General features: G+C 34.4%; 1 protein-coding gene across 2 annotated transcripts; it reads left to right on the top strand.

Moving 5' to 3' along the window:
• Positions 1-6,744: 6,744 nt before the first annotated feature.
• On the top strand, positions 6,745-13,989 carry LOC121239613 (beta-amyrin synthase). 2 transcript variants are annotated; one of them, XR_005935326.1, is made up of 18 exons: positions 6,745-7,053; positions 9,015-9,200; positions 9,535-9,624; positions 9,736-9,933; positions 10,016-10,100; positions 10,256-10,422; positions 10,719-10,910; positions 11,008-11,121; positions 11,291-11,410; positions 11,520-11,642; positions 11,902-12,000; positions 12,134-12,190; positions 12,304-12,494; positions 12,595-12,772; positions 12,874-12,954; positions 13,052-13,135; positions 13,476-13,652; positions 13,796-13,989. XR_005935326.1 is itself a non-coding variant. In XM_041136892.1 (17 exons), exons 1-17 carry the CDS (start codon positions 6,853-6,855, stop codon positions 13,596-13,598), a joined length of 2,289 nt encoding a protein of 762 aa, XP_040992826.1. In that variant the 5' UTR covers positions 6,745-6,852; the 3' UTR covers positions 13,599-13,989. The 2 variants fall into 2 exon arrangements, 1 of the variants encoding a protein (XP_040992826.1); XM_041136892.1 differs by having other exon boundaries at positions 13,476-13,989.
• The last annotated feature ends 4,652 nt before the right edge of the window (positions 13,990-18,641 follow it).

The raw sequence follows: 18,641 nt of genomic DNA, 5'->3' as shown, positions 1-18,641 counted from the left end.
CAAGCTAGGAGAAAGAAAGAGATGACCAGCAGACAGATGCGAACAATGAGGGAAAGAAAAGGAAAAAAAAGCAACAGTTTTCTTTTCAGCGTGTAAGCTAGCCCCGTGAGTTGTAATTAAATAGTCAAAAAGCTCATGAAAGAGGGGGACACAAAGAATATGAAAGGGCTCTTGGACAGACGAAGGAGGAGAGTTTTTTTCGGAGTCTTGGGTTCCTCTAGGGAACGAACTACCTTACGAGTTAGTTTTTTTTTTTAGTCTTTCTTTTAGAGTTTTTCAGGTTGGAGAGTGCAAGATGGCTCTTCTCCCCGCCACTCCCTCTGCCGAATGGGTCTCACACGGTTTCTCCACCAAACTGCCACCATACATCGTCCCCAAGCCACCGGACCACCACCACTGAGCTCTCTTCCTCCTGTGACTACCGCATGCTCTTCTAGCCACCCATAGCCCCTCCTCCTTCCCCCATGCACGAACCCATTTCTCACGGCAACTCTCTCTCTCTCTCTCTCCAAACCAAAAACCCACAATCAAATAAGGTCTTTAAACGTAGGAAAGGAAGTAAGAAAATCTAAAACGAAGAACAAATCGTATGGGGGAAAAATGAAAACGAAGAAGAATTAAGTTGTTGTTGTTGAAGATGTTGAAAGAAAACAAACATGCCAAAAAAAAAAAAAAAAACAAGATGCATAAGTAAAATTACAAGAAGATTCCATACCAGTGGCGAGAAGAACAAGCCTTAAGCAGCATGGGAGAATTTTTTTCTTCCTCCACCCAAGTCTCAAAGCTCTTCAAATGCTGGAAAACCACAATATGTCTTTGCCCTCCATCCCTCCTATCAACAAGCCACATTCCCTCGGCTATCACACCACAAAACAGTAGCACCAACCAGATGCTTGAGACTCAATGAGGAATAACTAAAATCGTGACTGAAAGACAAAAGAAATCATGCAAAGGAATGAGACACCAAAAACACAGACTACCAGGGGCATTGATGGGAAATAAACTGTCAAACATGGAATACTGTTCATATCTTATAGACGCTTTAAAGTATAAAGATATATATATATATATATATATAAATGTTACACGTTTTTCTTTTTCTTTCTTTTATTCTTAATTAGCTTAACATATTTGAGAACTGGGTTGACTTGTAGTTTAACTACTACTTCCTCCTTAATTTGTAGTAACAAATTTGTAGTAACAAATTAAGGGCGAGGGAGGGTGCAGTCGTGGGTTCTAATGTTAGCCTCCACGTAGGGATCCTCTATTTGTAGAATATTAAAAAGAAAAATACTTTAGCTATAAATAAATTACACAAAAGTAATCTTATAAATTGAAGTGGTTTCATGTGGTTTGTCAAATTATAAAATTACTTTTATTATACGTCACAAGTGATGCATTCGTGCTGCAAAATGATCATACAAAGTACTGATTGCCATAAGTGATTCTAGGATGCGCCTAACAATGTAAGATAAGGCTTGAAACAAAAGAGAACTCTAATTGGTAAAGATGAGGTAGCTGAGTCATGAGACCGTAAATCATCACAACTTCAACGCAAAGTCATTTTATTCAACCTCTCTTTTACCTTCTAATTTTATTATTGTAATGAGATCAGCTAAGTAATCAGTCATAAGAGACTCTAAAATTATCAAATATAATAAATTTTGTTATAAAAAAACTCGTGGATATAGATTTTAGTGCCGAATTAACTACCTAAGTCTTTGAGTCTCTATTTATATTTTATGTATTTAATTTATTATTTAATTTATGAACTAGCATTCAAGCATTTTATGTACTTTGTTATGTTGCTCCTGTTTTTTCTTTGTTATTATTCTTATCAGCGTGAGCTAACTTTTTACCTGCAGGATTGTCCCCTCTTTTTTAGTTTTTTAAGGCTTGCTTTGTTGTTGATTTATTTGTGCCCCTTGGATAGTTGTCTACTGTTGCATTATTATTTTTTGGATGTCTAGATTTTGGTCCTTTATGATTTATCTGTAACCTTCAGGTATCTATCTATAACTACGGTTTTCTTCCGCCACAAGTGAGGGTCATCAATAAACTTGGGGTACCCTTTTATTTTTTATTTTTATTTTTTTTTTTTTAAAAAAAGCATTCAATGGTCGTCCAAGCACCTCCGTAGTAGGGCCATTCGACCGCGCACTATATTGACTTCCAGCCTTTACAGAAAATTGCATCAACATATAATTATATAGTTCAACAACTTATATTCCATAATCACATGTACTGTTCGATCTCTAATTGGCAGGACCTTTCAAATTAAATATATATATATATATATAATTATCATTAGAAAACTACACAAATTAGGGCATGCTACTCGACAAATTAAGTACCAAATGATCGATCTGATTTACACCAATTTTTCTTTTTGGCTTTTAGTTTTCATTTTCTTTTCTCTATTTAATTAATTATTATTCATTTTTTCATCATTTTATAACTTATTTTTATTCATACAAAATTCCAAAAGTGAATAAATAAATAAATAAATAAGTAGGTATAAGTTCATCATGAGTCAATTAATATGCCAAGTAAATAGTATTTTCCAAAAGCAAAACAAGTCATGTATGTTGACCTGCTAAACAAGTCGCCGGGTGATATTTCATGATCAGCTGCACTAGCTCGATCAGCCTGCCCATTTTGACCAATATTCCTTTATTTGTTTTCAGATATTGAACATGATAAAGACATTCGATCAATTGGATCTTAATAGTCCTATTTATTTCATTTTCTGTGTGTCCATATTGCATGTAGCCGTACAAAAACTGCATGCATTGTCAACATAGTACAACTTATTATTCCAATATATATAAGATATTGTACATGTCCAAAAACGATTAATGCATCATGCATGCGTACGCGCGTAAGGAGTACTCTTTACGCAGACAATCTTTTTTTTTTTTTTTTTTTTTTTTTTTTTTTTTTTTTTATAACAATTAATAATACTCTTTAATTACACAATCTTTTTTATAACAACTCTTTACGTCCATCGTTTATTAAAAAAAGGTAGATAGGATTTAGGTTTTAGTCTTTATTTTTTATGTTTTCCGACTATTTTTTTGTTTTGAATATCATTTTTTTTTTATTAAATTACGTAGCACAACGTGGTAGTGTCGCATCAAGATTAGGGTCGTCTTAAGCTTATTGCTCGTGATTTTTTTTATAATTATATTTTAAATAATTTTTTTTTTTATAAAATAACTTATAAAAATATTATTATTTTATTAAAATATTCTAATTTTAAAATATGATTGCGAAAAGTTATGTTGGGAGATATTTTGATAGGAAGCAAACTCATATTGATGAGTCTTTGCCGGAAATAGTTATGAACCAAAAATTATAAACGTGATCATTTTAACGTAAAGATCTTGAGAAAGGAAAACAAGGATATTTCGTGTGCCCATAATTGATAAAAAGTCTAAGGAAAGATCTTTTTATCAAATCTGAAAATGTTCAATATAATGAATTAATTAAGAAATCACATCATATAATTTCTCGTTTACTTCCACGTATAGGAAAAAAAATAAACCAATTGAATGGATAACTTGGGGGTGGATACAAGATAATTAATAAGTATTTGTTTAAGATTGCGGTATGAAATAGAGTTTTTTATAGTATAGTACTTTTAATCGTAAAGCTTTACTATAAAGTTTTATAATTAAAAAGTTGTTTAGTCATGTTTGGCAAACGCATGTATTTAAAGTCTTTATAGAGTTAGTTACGGTAGTTTTTTTTAAATGTACACAGTTATCTACATAAGCTTTTCAATAAAAGTTTCAAATTGGTGTTTTTTAAAGATGTGGAGTACTTTCAGTTTTTTTTAAAGATGTGGAGTACTAAAACACTTTTTATAATTTACCAAACATAATTTAAAAAAAAAAAAAAGGAGCTTTTAAGCTATTAAAATCACTTTTTAAAATTCCAAACTCAAACCCCACTAACAAATGATAAGAGTTTAAACAATGACACCTTTTAAGTTAAAAGAAGTTGAGACTTTTGAATTATAAAAGAAAAGAAAAACTATATACATACACAAATATAGTTCCTAGTTTAGAGGCCAAGATTCCTTTTTTTTTTTTTTTTTAAAGAAAATCATCATCATTCATTTATCAGAGAAACTTACATCCATTACCGAATATATTTTGGAATATTCACATATTAAACATGAGATCATAAATCAAAATAATGCATTTGGAGCTCCACTAGTACACTAGTAGATGTGGTGCGTGAGGATCATGAGCAACTGTGGGAGGCACGTGAGAACCATGCGCTGTATTTTTGCAAAATCACCACTTTTCTCCAAACAATTTTCGACCTGTGAATTTTCTTGTGTCGCATGTGTCTCTCGGGAGTTGCTAGAAAGTTGTAGATTTTTCTTTTCTCGGCCTTGAAGAAAATAAAATAAAACTAAGTAAAAGAAATCTTGATAGACAAAGTGGGTGAATGGAGGAAGGAGGCTGAAAGGAGAGGGAGGAGGAGGAGTAAGCCGATACCTCCTCTCCCTTTAGCAAAAATCAGATCTGGAGCTCTTAACTGTTTATAAGAAAGACAAAGAGAAGGGGAAGGAGGCGCCTAGATGCGGCCAAGATTCTTGGTTTTAAAATGAGTTATATATTCATATTTCTGAAACTCTTGGGGTCACATTTTATTTATTTATGCATATATATGTAAATATTGTTTCTTAGCTCTTAGAGAACAAGTTTTCGGATTTTAAAGAATAATAATAAGATACCTTTATTTTTCCTATTTCTGTGGAGACCCAAAGATTTTAGATGGAGTAGTTAGAAGAGCCTTCTCACATTTTAAGGAATTAGGTGAATACGTTTATGCATTTTTCTAGAGGGCCAAAGAGTTTTTATTTATTTATTTTTTAAGTTTCGATTCGAGCTAAAGATTTTTAGACGGAATTAGAACTTTATATAGCTTTAAGGGGCGCCCAAACACACAAACATATACATAATTAACTTTAAAAAATAACAACATCATATTTCTCCTTCACATATTTTTTTTATGGAGGAATTAATTGAAGGTATTTTATATAGAGGAATAATTTTAAAATTAGAATATATACATTATAAATGAATTAAAATGACAAATTACAGAGATTATTTTAACATTTAACACTTATACTTACACACACACACATATTGCAATTGCAAATCTGTTTTCAGCATTAAATGTAAAAACAAGAGGATATTTATCAAATTTGGTAACGAGTGATCATGTTAGATAAGAACAAAAGAGCAATTCATATTTTTAATTCACTTGTTTTTTTGTCAAGGGAAGAAGCTGGAAATTATTGTGAGAGACTAGGAAAATAATCCCACTTGGAAATAAAGATGTTAAGAGAGGATATATAGAAAATAATCGCAAGGCTTTTTATTTACAGAAAAAAGAAAAATCTACACGCGTGCGTGTATGCACATGCATTATAGAACTGCAAATATTATTTCTTTTTATATTTTAGGAGATATTTAGGTTTTGGCCGGAGACAAGATCTTTGAGTTTTTTTTAATGTCTATATATAAACAACATCTTGTAGATCTTGGAGACAAAATTCTTCGATTTAAAAATGTATAGAGATACCTATTCTTAGATTTTTTAGTGCATATTACTTTTCCATTAAGAATTATTCGGTTAAGATATATAATATAAGCAATTTGAGGGAGTCCGAGTTTTAGATCATTACCACAACATCATTGTATAGGAAATTGATGAGAAAAGCTCTATTAAGAAGCATCGTTTTTACACACCCAACATAAGACTGCTGATTATGTGGAAGTTTTTTACATCAGTTATATTAAAAAATGATTGATGTTTTAATTTTTTAAAATTTTAATATGTCCCACAATAAGTAATCACGTGTTAAAAAATCAAGTAATCGACTTGTATGTTGCAAAATTTAATTGATAAACACAATTCTTTTTACAAGATTTTATACAATCATGTTTTAAATTAGAATAATGCCACATACAATCGTAGTATACATAAATATTACACAATCGTTTTAAAAAGGATTGGAGTTCATAATTAAAAATTTAATTTTTTTTTTTCACGGGAGTTCTTATTTACTCACTTTTTATAAAGAGATTGTACGGCGCTTATGTATTCCGCGACTGTAAATATCATTTCTCTTTAAATTAATGATAAGTTATAAAAGTAAGGTCATCTTACAAAACCACCCTCATATCTAATCTCAGCTAATCTCTTTATACGTTTAGAACAAGGTATCTCATAATGCATGGTGTAGGACTGCTGTTTTAACTGTACGCGTACGTTTAACAGTGACTGACTTGGGAAACATCATGAGCGTGAATACCAAACAAAAATCTCATATATTGACTTGGAGAGTTTGGTAAGAGCTTCTTCTATATAAAGAGAGATCAGAGCCTCCTGACTTCTCACCCTATAATTCACATCACAAAACCGGTACTCGGCCGCCTTCTACAACTTCAAGGCCGCTTTTGCATTCTCTTGCCTGTTTTGTTCAATTCCTGTTGCCTGACCTCTCAGTCCAGCTCTTCGTTTCCTTCCTCTTCCTACCTTGTTAGTTTCTCTTCTTTTCCTTCCTCTTCCTACCTTTTAATTAATTTCCTGTGCGATATTTCACCAAGTTTTCTGCAACTTGTAATTCACAGGTAACCCCATCTCTCTCTCTCTCTCTCTCTCTCTCTCTCTCTCTCTATATGTAATACCTTGATATTGCTGCCTTAGTGGAGGTTAAAACTAACTACAGACACAGTACCCGAGCCATTCTTTTAGAGTACGTATAACAATTTAAAGCTTCGTGCGGGCAGTTTGATCTAAGGAAAGTGATAATTATCAGGAGGAAGAATGTGGAGGCTGAAGATAGCAGAAGGTGGAATTGACCCATACATCTACAGCACAAACAACTTTGTGGGAAGGCAGATATGGGAGTTTGATCCAGAGGCTGGTACCCAGGAAGAGCGAGATGAGGTCGAAAAGGCTCGCCAAAATTTCTACAAGAATCGATATCAGGTTAAGCCTAGCGGCGATCTCCTCTGGCGAATGCAGGTACGTATACTACTATTCATTCTTCTTCATCTTTCACTATCTACAACTTAATATTGCGTGCGTTAAAGTTAGCGATCATGAAGAACTACTCCACCACATAACATTTCTTTCATAGCAACTGAAAATCTGAGAATGGACCAAATACAAGCAGTTTTCTTCGAGGCATACGATCTCCATGGCCTGCACTGGTTGAATGCTACTACAATCTCCACCGCGTGGTCAGCTTTTGTGATTTCTTTTTTATGGAATTACATAAGCAATCATTATCCCAAGGAAGGATGCATTTAAAATAGAATAATGGAATATATATAAAATCTTGAAGATTTTTATAAAAAAGTGATTCCATGTAAAAATTCATTTATTTATTTTAATAGAAAAGACGAAGATAGAATTCATCTTTTGAAACTTTTCCCTAACAAATATGAGAAATGATAGTTGCAGTCGTGATCAGTGCAAACGCCGTACAATTATTTTGAAAAAAGTGAATAAATACGATATTGATATGAAAAAATAATAATTTTTTAATAATAAATTCTACTTTTTTTCAAAGCAACTACATCACGCTTGTGCATTCAACGATTACAGTTAGCATTACTCAACAAATATACTCTTTAAAATAAGAGAAATTCTATTTGTAATTCTCATTTGGAAACTACATGTGCAAGTCTTTCATTGAATAGAATAAAAAAATACTTTTAATAATGATATTATTATAATTTTGAAAAAATTTAAAGATAAAATTAACTAAACTTACAATACAGTCCCCATTTGGAGACTTTACATACCATTGCTCTTTTCCTTCTTTGTATGGGAACAAGCAGGACGTAGTTATTGAAACCACAGTCAATCGTGGGGCGCAAGGGCATTTCGTTTGGGGCGAGAGAAAAGAGAGCCGGCTTGTTTTTTCTTTATTTGTCAATGAACCCTTTTTTTTTTTATTTTTGGTCAATGAACCCGATCTGATGACACGTAAGTGTGGGGTGTAAAATAGGAAAATGGGCTGATGAATATATCACGTGTTGGTGTTAGGAAATTACGTCTTGAATGTTTCATTGTTTTGAGTAAATCTTTGAATAGAATGTGATGTAAACGTCACTTTTATCCCTTAACAATTATATATCATGTAGAGAATGAACAACTTTTGGAACTACCTCTAGTCACTACTGCACTCGTTGTCTTAAGAGAATAATAGAGTAATCACTATCAATTTGACTGCCGCCGCTCAGGAGTGGCGGAGGGCCGCTACCGGAGGCCCCTGAAATTCGGCTAGATCAGGTTGTCGGAATCTAGTCGGTGGCTGGGCAGTTTTATTCTTGATGGAGGAGACCACTTTAGGGGTGATTAGAATACGTTTAGAATTTAAATTCAACTCAACTCATCTCAATTCATCATTATAACTTTTTCAAATCCTAATATAAAATATAATAAATAATTTCATTTTTTTAAATTTTAAAATAATAATAATATTTTAATAATATTTTACCATCTCAACTCAACTCAATTCAACGTACCAAAAAGAAAAAAAAGCAGAAACGTGATTTGAGCGACTTGACTTGGGTGGGCTGCGTCAATCTGGACAAGAAAAAACCTGCACTAGCTATTGCGCCTTATTTATTTATGAATATTAAACTGAGATCGGCTAGCATTTTTTACTTACTTTTAACACAGTGATCATGGCATTTGCGGGATTTATTATGCATTAGATACTATTCAATCTTACACTCTATATTTATAATTTTTTTATAGAATGTAGAGATATTTTTCATAAAGTATAAGGATATTTTTTATAGGATGTGAGGTATGAGGTGATAAATAGTGACTAATAAAAAGAATTTTTGTAATTGTACAAAGTGATCTTGAAGCTTATATTATACTAATTTTTTATATTTTTAATGCTTCAATTTATTATTATTATTATTTTATAATAATATAGTCCTTTTTCTTTGTGAAAACGACTGCAGTTTCTCAAAGAGAAAAACTTCCAACAAACAATCCCCCAAGAAAAGGTAGAGGATGGAGAGGAAATCACATACGAAAAGGCCACAACCGCATTGAGGAGGGCTGTCCATTTCTACTCGGCCTTGCAGGCCAGTGATGGCCATTGGCCTGCTGAAAATGCCGGCCCATTGTTTTTTCTTCCCCCCTTGGTGAGCCAGACACTAATCTCCATTCTCATGACTCTTTTATTTATTTATCACTATGATCATCACTTCATGAAGCAGACACTCTTATCTGTTTAGAAGTTGAAAATGATTTGTATAGATTTACGGGGCGCACATTCATTTTGTAAAAAAGTAAAAATCTATTATAAAAAATATCATAAAAATAGGCATAGACTTGTATCTAGGCATTACTTTTTTACAAATTATGTCAGTTTACAAACAATATTTTACTGATATGATATTGTCTAATACGTACCACTGGAAAATGGTATTAGGCATATCTGCTAATGTCTGTTGTTTTCAATCCAAAAAACTGCAGGTAATGTGTGTGTACATTACAGGGCATCTTAACACAGTGTTCCCTGCTGAGCATCAGAAGGAAATCCTTCGATACATATACTGTCATCAGGTATATATATATATACATATTCCATGAAGCTTTACGTATTAGGATTAGTTTACGTATGAAGTTTTTCTGTTCCTAAGTTTAAAGTCTGATGCAAATATATGTATAATGTAGAATGAAGATGGTGGGTGGGGATTCCACATAGAAGGCCACAGTACCATGTTTTGCACCACTCTCAGCTACATTTGTATGCGTATACTCGGGGAAGGACCCGAGGGTGGTCAGGACAATGCTTGTGCAAGAGCCCGAAAGTGGATCCTTGATCATGGTGGTGTTACTCACATTCCTTCTTGGGGAAAGACATGGCTTTCGGTATGCATCTCCCCCTTTAGATATATATCGACCACAGGTCCAGTACACGTTGCTTATTTTCATTATCATTCCATGTATGTAGATACTTGGTGTGTTCGAGTGGATTGGAAGCAACCCGATGCCGCCGGAGTTTTGGATCCTTCCTTCATTTCTCCCAATGCACCCAGGTTTGTACATGATGTCTGGTTACTGCTTCATTAAACATCCTCAAACTTCATTTCTTTCTGAAGCATCTGTTGCTACTTTAGATGTTTTACTTTCTTCTCTTCACAATATATAAAACTTGCCTAATTCATCATTTCTGTTTTACTCCTAAATGCAGCAAAAATGTGGTGCTACTGCCGAATGGTGTACATGCCAATGTCATATCTATATGGGAAACGGTTCGTAGGCCCAATCACACCTCTCATTCTTCAATTAAGGGAGGAGCTCTACAATGAGCCTTACAATGAGATTAACTGGAGGAGTGTGCGTCATCTATGTGCAAAGGTATGTTTTACCTTTATGGAAAACTATTAGGTACTCCGGGAGTATGGATGTTGTGGTACTCTCATCCAATCAAAGGATGACATGCCATTAAAACTGCTTACATAAGTACTACTTTTTAATTACATGTCATTTTGTAATAGGTAGAGAGTACCACGTGTCCATACTCCAAAGACTACCTATAATTGGATGACATACCTCAACAGGAGCAAAGCTATTGTTTTGAAAGTTTTATGTGCTATAGATACTTTTGAAAATACTTGCGAACATATTCTTTAATCAAAACTATATTATTACAGGAGGATATCTACTATCCCCATCCTTGGGTACAAGATCTGCTTTGGGATAGTCTATACCTGTTCACTGAGCCCCTTCTCACTCGTTGGCCCCTTAACAAACTGGTTAGAGACAGGGCTCTTCAAGTAACAATGAAGCACATTCATTATGAAGATGAGAACAGTCGATACATTACCATTGGATGTGTGGAAAAGGTAATGTGATTATACAATCAAGAACAAACAATGGAGAGCATCTATCTATTTAGGCTATACATATGACACTACTCCTAATGCAATTTACACTCAACAGGTGTTATGTATGCTTGCTTGTTGGGCTGAAGATCCAAATGGGGATTATTTCAAGAAGCATCTTGCCAGGATCCCAGATTACATATGGGTTGCTGAAGATGGAATCAAGATGCAGGTTACTGCAAATTCCCTTACCGAAATCTCCTTCCAGAGTTAGTTGTATAAACATTAAAACTGAGCATAACCCAATCTCTGGTCCTCTAGCTTTAAGTTTGGAAGTGCTGAGGGTCCTTGAATGAAAAAAAAAATCATTGCTGATTTTGATATCTGCCGTTTGTATGTAGAGTTTTGGTAGTCAAGAGTGGGATACTGGTTTTGCCGTTCAAGCTTTGCTTGCAAGTAATCTTACTGATGAAATTGGACCAACACTTGCCAGAGGGCATGACTTCATAAAGAAATCGCAGGTTTTACCTTCTATTCTGAAAGCATATCTCCACCACAATAGTCAAATATACAATTTTCTTTTAAAAATAATAAATACTAATTATTAAATTTCCACTTAAAACTGTAAAGGTCAAAGACAATCCTTCTGGAGACTTCAAAAGCATGTTTCGCCACATTTCTAAAGGATCATGGACTTTCTCTGATCAAGATCATGGATGGCAAGTTTCTGATTGCACTGCAGAAGGTTTGAAGGTAACTAACTAACTTTGTTCAAAGGATGATGATACACCTACAGCTCTTTCAAACCTATTTTCGTACTCACTTCAAATCAACTAATGTAATTGTGCCACTTTATTAAAAATATTCTCAATTTTCCGTAATTACCCTTCATTTTAAATAGAGTTGTAAAATAATTGTAGACTAATTGTAAGTTTATCATTTTCCTTGTTCAAATGTAAAATTGAGTATTGCATTTAGTCTGTTCCTCATAAACTTCTCTTCTGTATCACAGTGCTGCCTTCTTTTCTCAATGATGCCACCAGAAATTGTTGGTGAGAAAATGGAACCTGAGCGATTATACGATGCTGTAAATGTTATACTCTCTCTGCAGGTGAGGATTAACATCCACTGGTGATGTGAATAATCGAATTTATAGGCTTTTGAAAGTTCAACTTATTTGAAGTTTCTTTCTCAAGTATTTCACTGTGTTCGTATAAATAGCTCTATTCTATGGCTAAATGCAGAGTGAAAATGGTGGTTTATCAGCTTGGGAGCCAGCTGGAGCCCAAGAGTGGTTGGAAGTAAGTATCTCAAAATATTCAAGTTACTGGCCTGGAAATTTTCCTTTGGAAATACTATAGAACTTATCTAGAGCTGATAAATCCACCCTTATTAATTTCTGCTTTTTCCTCAGCTGCTTAATCCCACAGAATTCTTCGCCGACATTGTCGTTGAACATGAGTATGTTGAGTGCACTGCCTCAGCAATCCAGGCTTTAGTTTTGTTTAAGAAGTTGTACCCTGGACACAGGAAGAAAGAGATTGATAATTACATAAAAAATGCTGCTCGGTTCCTTGAAAACATACAAATGCCTGATGGTTCTTGGTATGCTCCTAGACTGGTTCATTAGATATGTTTCAAACGTTTATCTGTTCTTATGTACATCTTTTAGAGAGATCAATGACATGATTGAGCGTTTCCTTAGGTATGGAAATTGGGGAGTTTGCTTCACATATGGTTCATGGTTTGCACTTGGAGGGTTGGCTGCAGCTGGCAAGACTTTTAACAACTGTCCAGCTATGCGCAAAGGTGTTGATTTTCTACTCAAAGCACAAAGAGATAATGGAGGTTGGGGAGAGAGCTATCTATCATGCCCAAACAAGGTAAATTTTTGAACACTTAATCTAATCTTTTTAAAATTCTTATGCTGGGTAGACTTATTTGAACAAGACTAAAAGATAAACTACTCTTCTTGATTTCATAGGAATATGTTCCTCTGGAAGGAAACCGATCAAATTTGGTACATACTGCATGGGCCATGATGGGTCTTATTCATGCTGGACAGGTTAGTTTATGGTTTACAAGTTTAGCGTTATACCTCTCATATGATGTTACACATGATTTTCTGACATATTGTGATCTTAAATTTGTGTTTGCAATAGGCTGAGAGAGACCCAACACCCCTTCACCGCGCAGCAAAGCTGATAATCAATTCTCAAATGGAAGATGGCGATTTTCCTCAACAGGTATCTCTCTTTGGCATTGCTTTAAATAATCTTTTTCCTTTTTTTTTTCCTGAACACATAGGTTCAAATAAGAAAAAGAAAAAGAAAAAAATACTTCTAAATAAAAGTGAAAATATATATGAAAATGGAATTCCTTTTTGCACTACAAAACATAGTTTAGCAAGATAAACTTTACACTCAGCATGCACAAGGCCACACTACTGTCCGAAACTTTGAATTTTAGTTCAGAAAGAAAAAGGGAGGAAGGAAATCACTGGATTTAAAAGAAGAAAATTAAGTATATATTATCCATGAATCTCAAGTTCAAAGCTTTCTTACCATTTATTACCCTTTTATGCAGGAAATCACTGGAGTCTTCATGAAGAACTGTATGTTACACTATGCAGCATACAGAAACATCTACCCATTGTGGGCTCTTGCAGAATACCGCAAGCGTGTCCCATTGCCATCAACAAGCCTTTAACTCCAGTTGTGAACTATATATATATATATATAGCTCAACCACTATCCGAGAGTACACACCGTGATGGGCACCAAGATGGGTTCTTGAAATGAATTCCTTGACGGGTCTAAACTTGCCATTGACTTGATTTTTGTTTTCTTGGGTGAGTTTTCAAATTGATTGTGGGTTCAAGGGATTCCATTCCCACGGGTTTATATCACACCGATAACAATGCTAGTCGTTAATTCTGTTACTATTTCTGTATCCTTTACTTTTCTTTACTTTGGCAGCTGTGTTGATTTTTGTATAAAGTTTACAAACAGGCAGCCACTTAAAATAGAGGCGAAGGAGCTGTACACAATTGTATTACAGAACCATATAAAGTAAAGGAAAAGTTATTCCTTTGGCTATATATACACCTTTTTGCTCTTGAACTCTGCATCAGGTAAAAAAAATGTTTGTATTAGTAGTCCTGATATGGATTGATCAGCAGAAGAATAGCATTAGGCTTGAACTGTGCTAGTGCTACTGCCTCAATTGTCTATCCATGACTTTTGGTATTGCTGTCTAAATTGTGGCTTTTTTTTGGCCTTCAACCATATCTTAAAGTTGGTTTATATTAATTTCGTATGGACTAATATCCGTATTCTAGAAAGGATAACCTTAATTCTCGATTTCAATCTAAGTGGTTTGAATGTTCACCAACCAAATATACTGTTACTGTTGGTTGAAGATGGAACCAAGGAAAACCTAGCCGACAAGTTAACTAAAACAGTCACACTAGAGAAGTTGGAGTGGAGCTTTCCATCTTCAACAACTTCACAAACATTGTAGTTTACTACACAATACAGCTATCAAAACTTGTAAAAATTTAATGAATCAATCGAGACATATTGACAAAGTGACTCATCGACAAACTCAAGTTTTGAATAATGACACAGGCTTAAGGCCTCGATGATGCTATCTGATGGCTTTAGAGGCTGTGATGAAAGTGTACATTCCAAAAAAGGTAGGCAATTTTATTGAAATGATGAAACTTTTGGTCTACTTAATGCCAAATATATCCCATCATGATTTGGAAAAGATATTTATATATTTTGACAAGAAAGATTATGAATGAAATTCGTGATGAAATTGAGGATGCAAAGTTTTATATAATTGTTGATGAAGCACATGACTATTCTTTTATGATTTGTTGACAAAGAATAATTTATTTGAAACCACTTTTGTAAGACCCAAGCCCAACACCAAGTCCAAGCTAGTCGCAGGTTCTATAAATTTTTTTTGGGTTAATATGTATGAAAATCTCACTTGAGATTTAACAAGTAATTTTGGAATAAGCTACCGGTCCAAAATTTATTTTAACAGAATATAAATTTTATTGGGCTTGATAATTAGGTTAAAATATTTTAATGGGCCAAGTGGACCCAAAATTTATTTTGGCACATTGAGCTTGATAATTGGGTTAAAATCTCTTAATAGGCCAAGTGGGCTCAAAATTTATTTTGGCGAAGTATGAAGTTCATCGGGTTTGATAATTAGGTTAAAATATTTTAATGGGCCAAGTGGGAATTGGCCCCAAAAATTTGTGACAAGTTTTATTATTTTTAGATATTGAGTCGAGGCCCATAACTCACGGAAAAAATCCAAACTTTATACGCCCAAAATCCAAGCCCGTGAGAACCAAGGATTAGTCTCCATGCCATGCACGTCTCCATTCCTCTAGAGTTCATGGCTTCAGTGTGTATATAAATACCCACATGATCTACATATTCATGCAAGCCTTATTTTTCCCAAGTTAGGGTTGCCGCACCTTCCCCATAGTCCACTAGTAAACCAAACCGAGCACCACTGCCCCCTTCACGACCTCAGTCGCAACATCAAGCTGTCGCGGTTGAGAACTTCCCTCCCTACATGAAGTCTAGCAACCCACATCCAACGGTTTCTCCACGCCTCCTTCCACAGCCGCATATAACACCAACCAGAGGTGCCACCTTGATGCTGCACTACCGTGGGATAAACCATAGCCAAAACTCCTCCACAAAGCTGCCTTTGCATCACCAGCCCACACCCAACCTCCATCTCGCAGCAGAATAGCCCCAAATAGAAGCCACCCAACATGCCGAGATCTCCCCCGCATGACAGAAGCCGCTAGGCCCACTGCCTTAAACCTTTGCCCTACACCATTGTCACCCAAGCCACCATCGCACGCCCAAGAGGCTTGCCAAAACAGAGCAGTTCCCCATTGGGAGCACCTGCTGCCACCTTTTCACCACCTCTCTCTCTTTCTCTCTCAGTGCTCTACAACCGCCCTCACAACCTTCGACCTTAGCCTATTTTGCTAAAAGGCAGTATTTTGCCGCTCGCTGCCTCTCTCTCTCTCGATAAAATTTTTCTTCCTCCTGACGTCAAGCCTTTTTCTCTGGATTTTCTTCTTTCTCCAAAAGCGGGTATATGTCTTTGTAAAATAGCATTTAGGCTTTAAGCCCTGATAGACATGATCTCCTTAATATTTACGAAGATTGCCATTAAGCCCTTTTGTGATGTGATTTTCCGTAAAGCACTTAAGATTTCTTTTGAATGATTTTACATTATTGCGCTTAATAGGTAAGTCTTGGCAGAATACTTATTTGACTTGGGCTGGGCTTGAATTTTAAAATTGGATATGTATTTTAAGTTGGGCTTGAAGTTAAATAGACTTGTGATTGAGTTGGAGTTATGTCAAGTGAATATTAAGTGGAGATGTATTTTTCATGGGCTTAGTTTTAATTGACTAAATATGTTGACCATACATTTTATTTTACAGAAATAATTTAGATTTTAATGTATTAGTCGGAGAAGTTAAGTGGAAATCGATAAATTTGGGAAGTGATGATATTTTAGGGTTACGGAAATTTTAGATTTTTAGGAAAAACATGTTATTTTAGTATTTCAGGCTTAAATATCAGAATACGTGTTATTGATTTTATGAAAAATGTGCATGTTTTGTTATGAAAAGAAAAGCTGAAAATAACCTCGATCATTTTATCTGCATTACTTATGAAATCTGTATAAGAAGATAAAAATAATTTTCTGTCATGACTGATGTAGACATGAGCTATTTTTGGCATTATGTTTCGGAATTGTGCACGTTGAATCCAAGGTTTCAAGCCTCATATAATTACATATCTACATATATATTTTGATGATAACAAATGAATTCAAGTATAAAGGAATCTCAAGCTCAAGTTGTCTATACAATGAAGCCAAACACATCAATGAATGAAGCATGAGCAAGAAAGGGAACAAGCTCGCAAATGAAACTCTTAGAGTAATCTTGTATATCTCTTGATAAAATTTGAAATTGGATTAAGGCTCAAAATTAATCTTTTATCATAAAGCTCAAATTGTATTTTCCACATGTGCATGAAATAATTAAAAATTAAAAGTTTAAAATTTGAATTTTTGAAAGATGATTGATTGTCATATTTTACATGTGCATGTTTTGTTTGAAACTTTTCAAAAGTGAATGATGTTGTATTTAACAATTTCAAGAAGAAGAAACTTTGATTTGAATATTTTGAAAAGTGAATGATGTTTTCTTTGACAATTATGAAAATCAAAACTTTGATTTGAAAATTTTGAAAAAATGAATGATGTTGTCTTTGACATGTGAATCTTTTTAAATTTGAAAGTGAAGTCTCATATGCCTATAAATAGCTCTTTGTGTAACGCACCAAACCCGGTTGGCTTGGAGAATTACTACCTGTCACTTAAGAACATGTTTCCCAACACAACTAAAATAAAACTCCAAAACTTTATTAGCAAAACTCAATCTCATGTAGTCTAAAAAAAACCACATTGAAAACTCTACAAAGTCATTACTGTAGCAAAATAAACTAAGGCGTCCAAAATCTCTCGGTAGTCGTAACAAACCAAACTAATACTTTCATAAGACTTACTAAAACCCAAGCCCAAAATATAAATAAATCGAAAAGACATTAAAACTAAAGGACATCAGAATTCATTCTTCTAACATCTTCTCCCAGCTTAATCATTCACACCAATCTAATCCAGATCCTCAGTTGGACTCTCCACATCATCTGAAAAATATTATGAAGATAGGGGGTGAGTTATCAACAACTCAGTAAGCAGAGGACATATGCTAGCGTGCAAACATGAGCATTTACAAAGTATAGCATGCAGAACAAAATATTTTTCAGAGTTATCATGCAGAGCAGAACATATTTTCAAAAGTAACAGAGCGATGGTTTTAAGACACGTAAAACCCATAATACTTTGGCATAACATAAACTGAGTATCATCATCAAATCAAAACAGAGCAAAGACCATGTTTCACCCCCGTGGTAGGGTTGTGCTAACCCCGGTGGCCAAACCAGGCAGAGACAGAGGTGAAATCTTTCCTTTATTCTTCTCGGAGCCTCGAGTGTGCACACAGGAAAGACCACAATAAAACCACTTTGTTTCCAAAGTGGGTGCACTCAGAGACAGAGAAGTTGGTACCAACCCAAAAAGAGCAGAGCATAACAGAGCAGAGCAGAGCAAAGCAGAGACAGAGTCAGATACGAAAATCAGTACACCATGCCAAAGGTTTTCAGATGTTATATCAAAATAATACAGAGTATCAAAACAGAATCAGACAATTTACACACACTGAACACAAAAGCCAGAATATCTTTTCAAATAAATGCACAACTTTTCATATTCTCAATATCGCTCATTTTTCAGATTTTAGAAATCACATGACAGAATTTAGCTCATGTTTACACAATGCATGTCAGAACATATTTTTCTCTTTTTCGTACAGATTTCATGAGTATGCAAATAAATGACCGAGGTTGGTTTTTATTTTTTTTCCCAAGTTCTCATTGCACCACAAAAATATGCAAAGTTTTCAGAAAATCAATCTCAGTCTCAAATAATTCGTGTAAGGCCTAGCATAGGAACCCCGCTTACCTGAACAACTTAGCTTATCAGAATTTTCCTCAAAAATGTCGAGTCGAATATAAATCGCCACCTATAAAAAATAATAACATAATTTCCGTAAGTTTTCAATCAATCACA

Source organism: Juglans microcarpa x Juglans regia, chromosome 1D, assembly GCF_004785595.1.
Source record: "Juglans microcarpa x Juglans regia isolate MS1-56 chromosome 1D, Jm3101_v1.0, whole genome shotgun sequence".
Lineage (NCBI taxonomy): Eukaryota > Viridiplantae > Streptophyta > Magnoliopsida > Fagales > Juglandaceae > Juglans > Juglans microcarpa x Juglans regia.
Note: the sequence above shows the minus strand (reverse complement) of the source record. Positions and strands in the feature narration are given on the sequence as shown.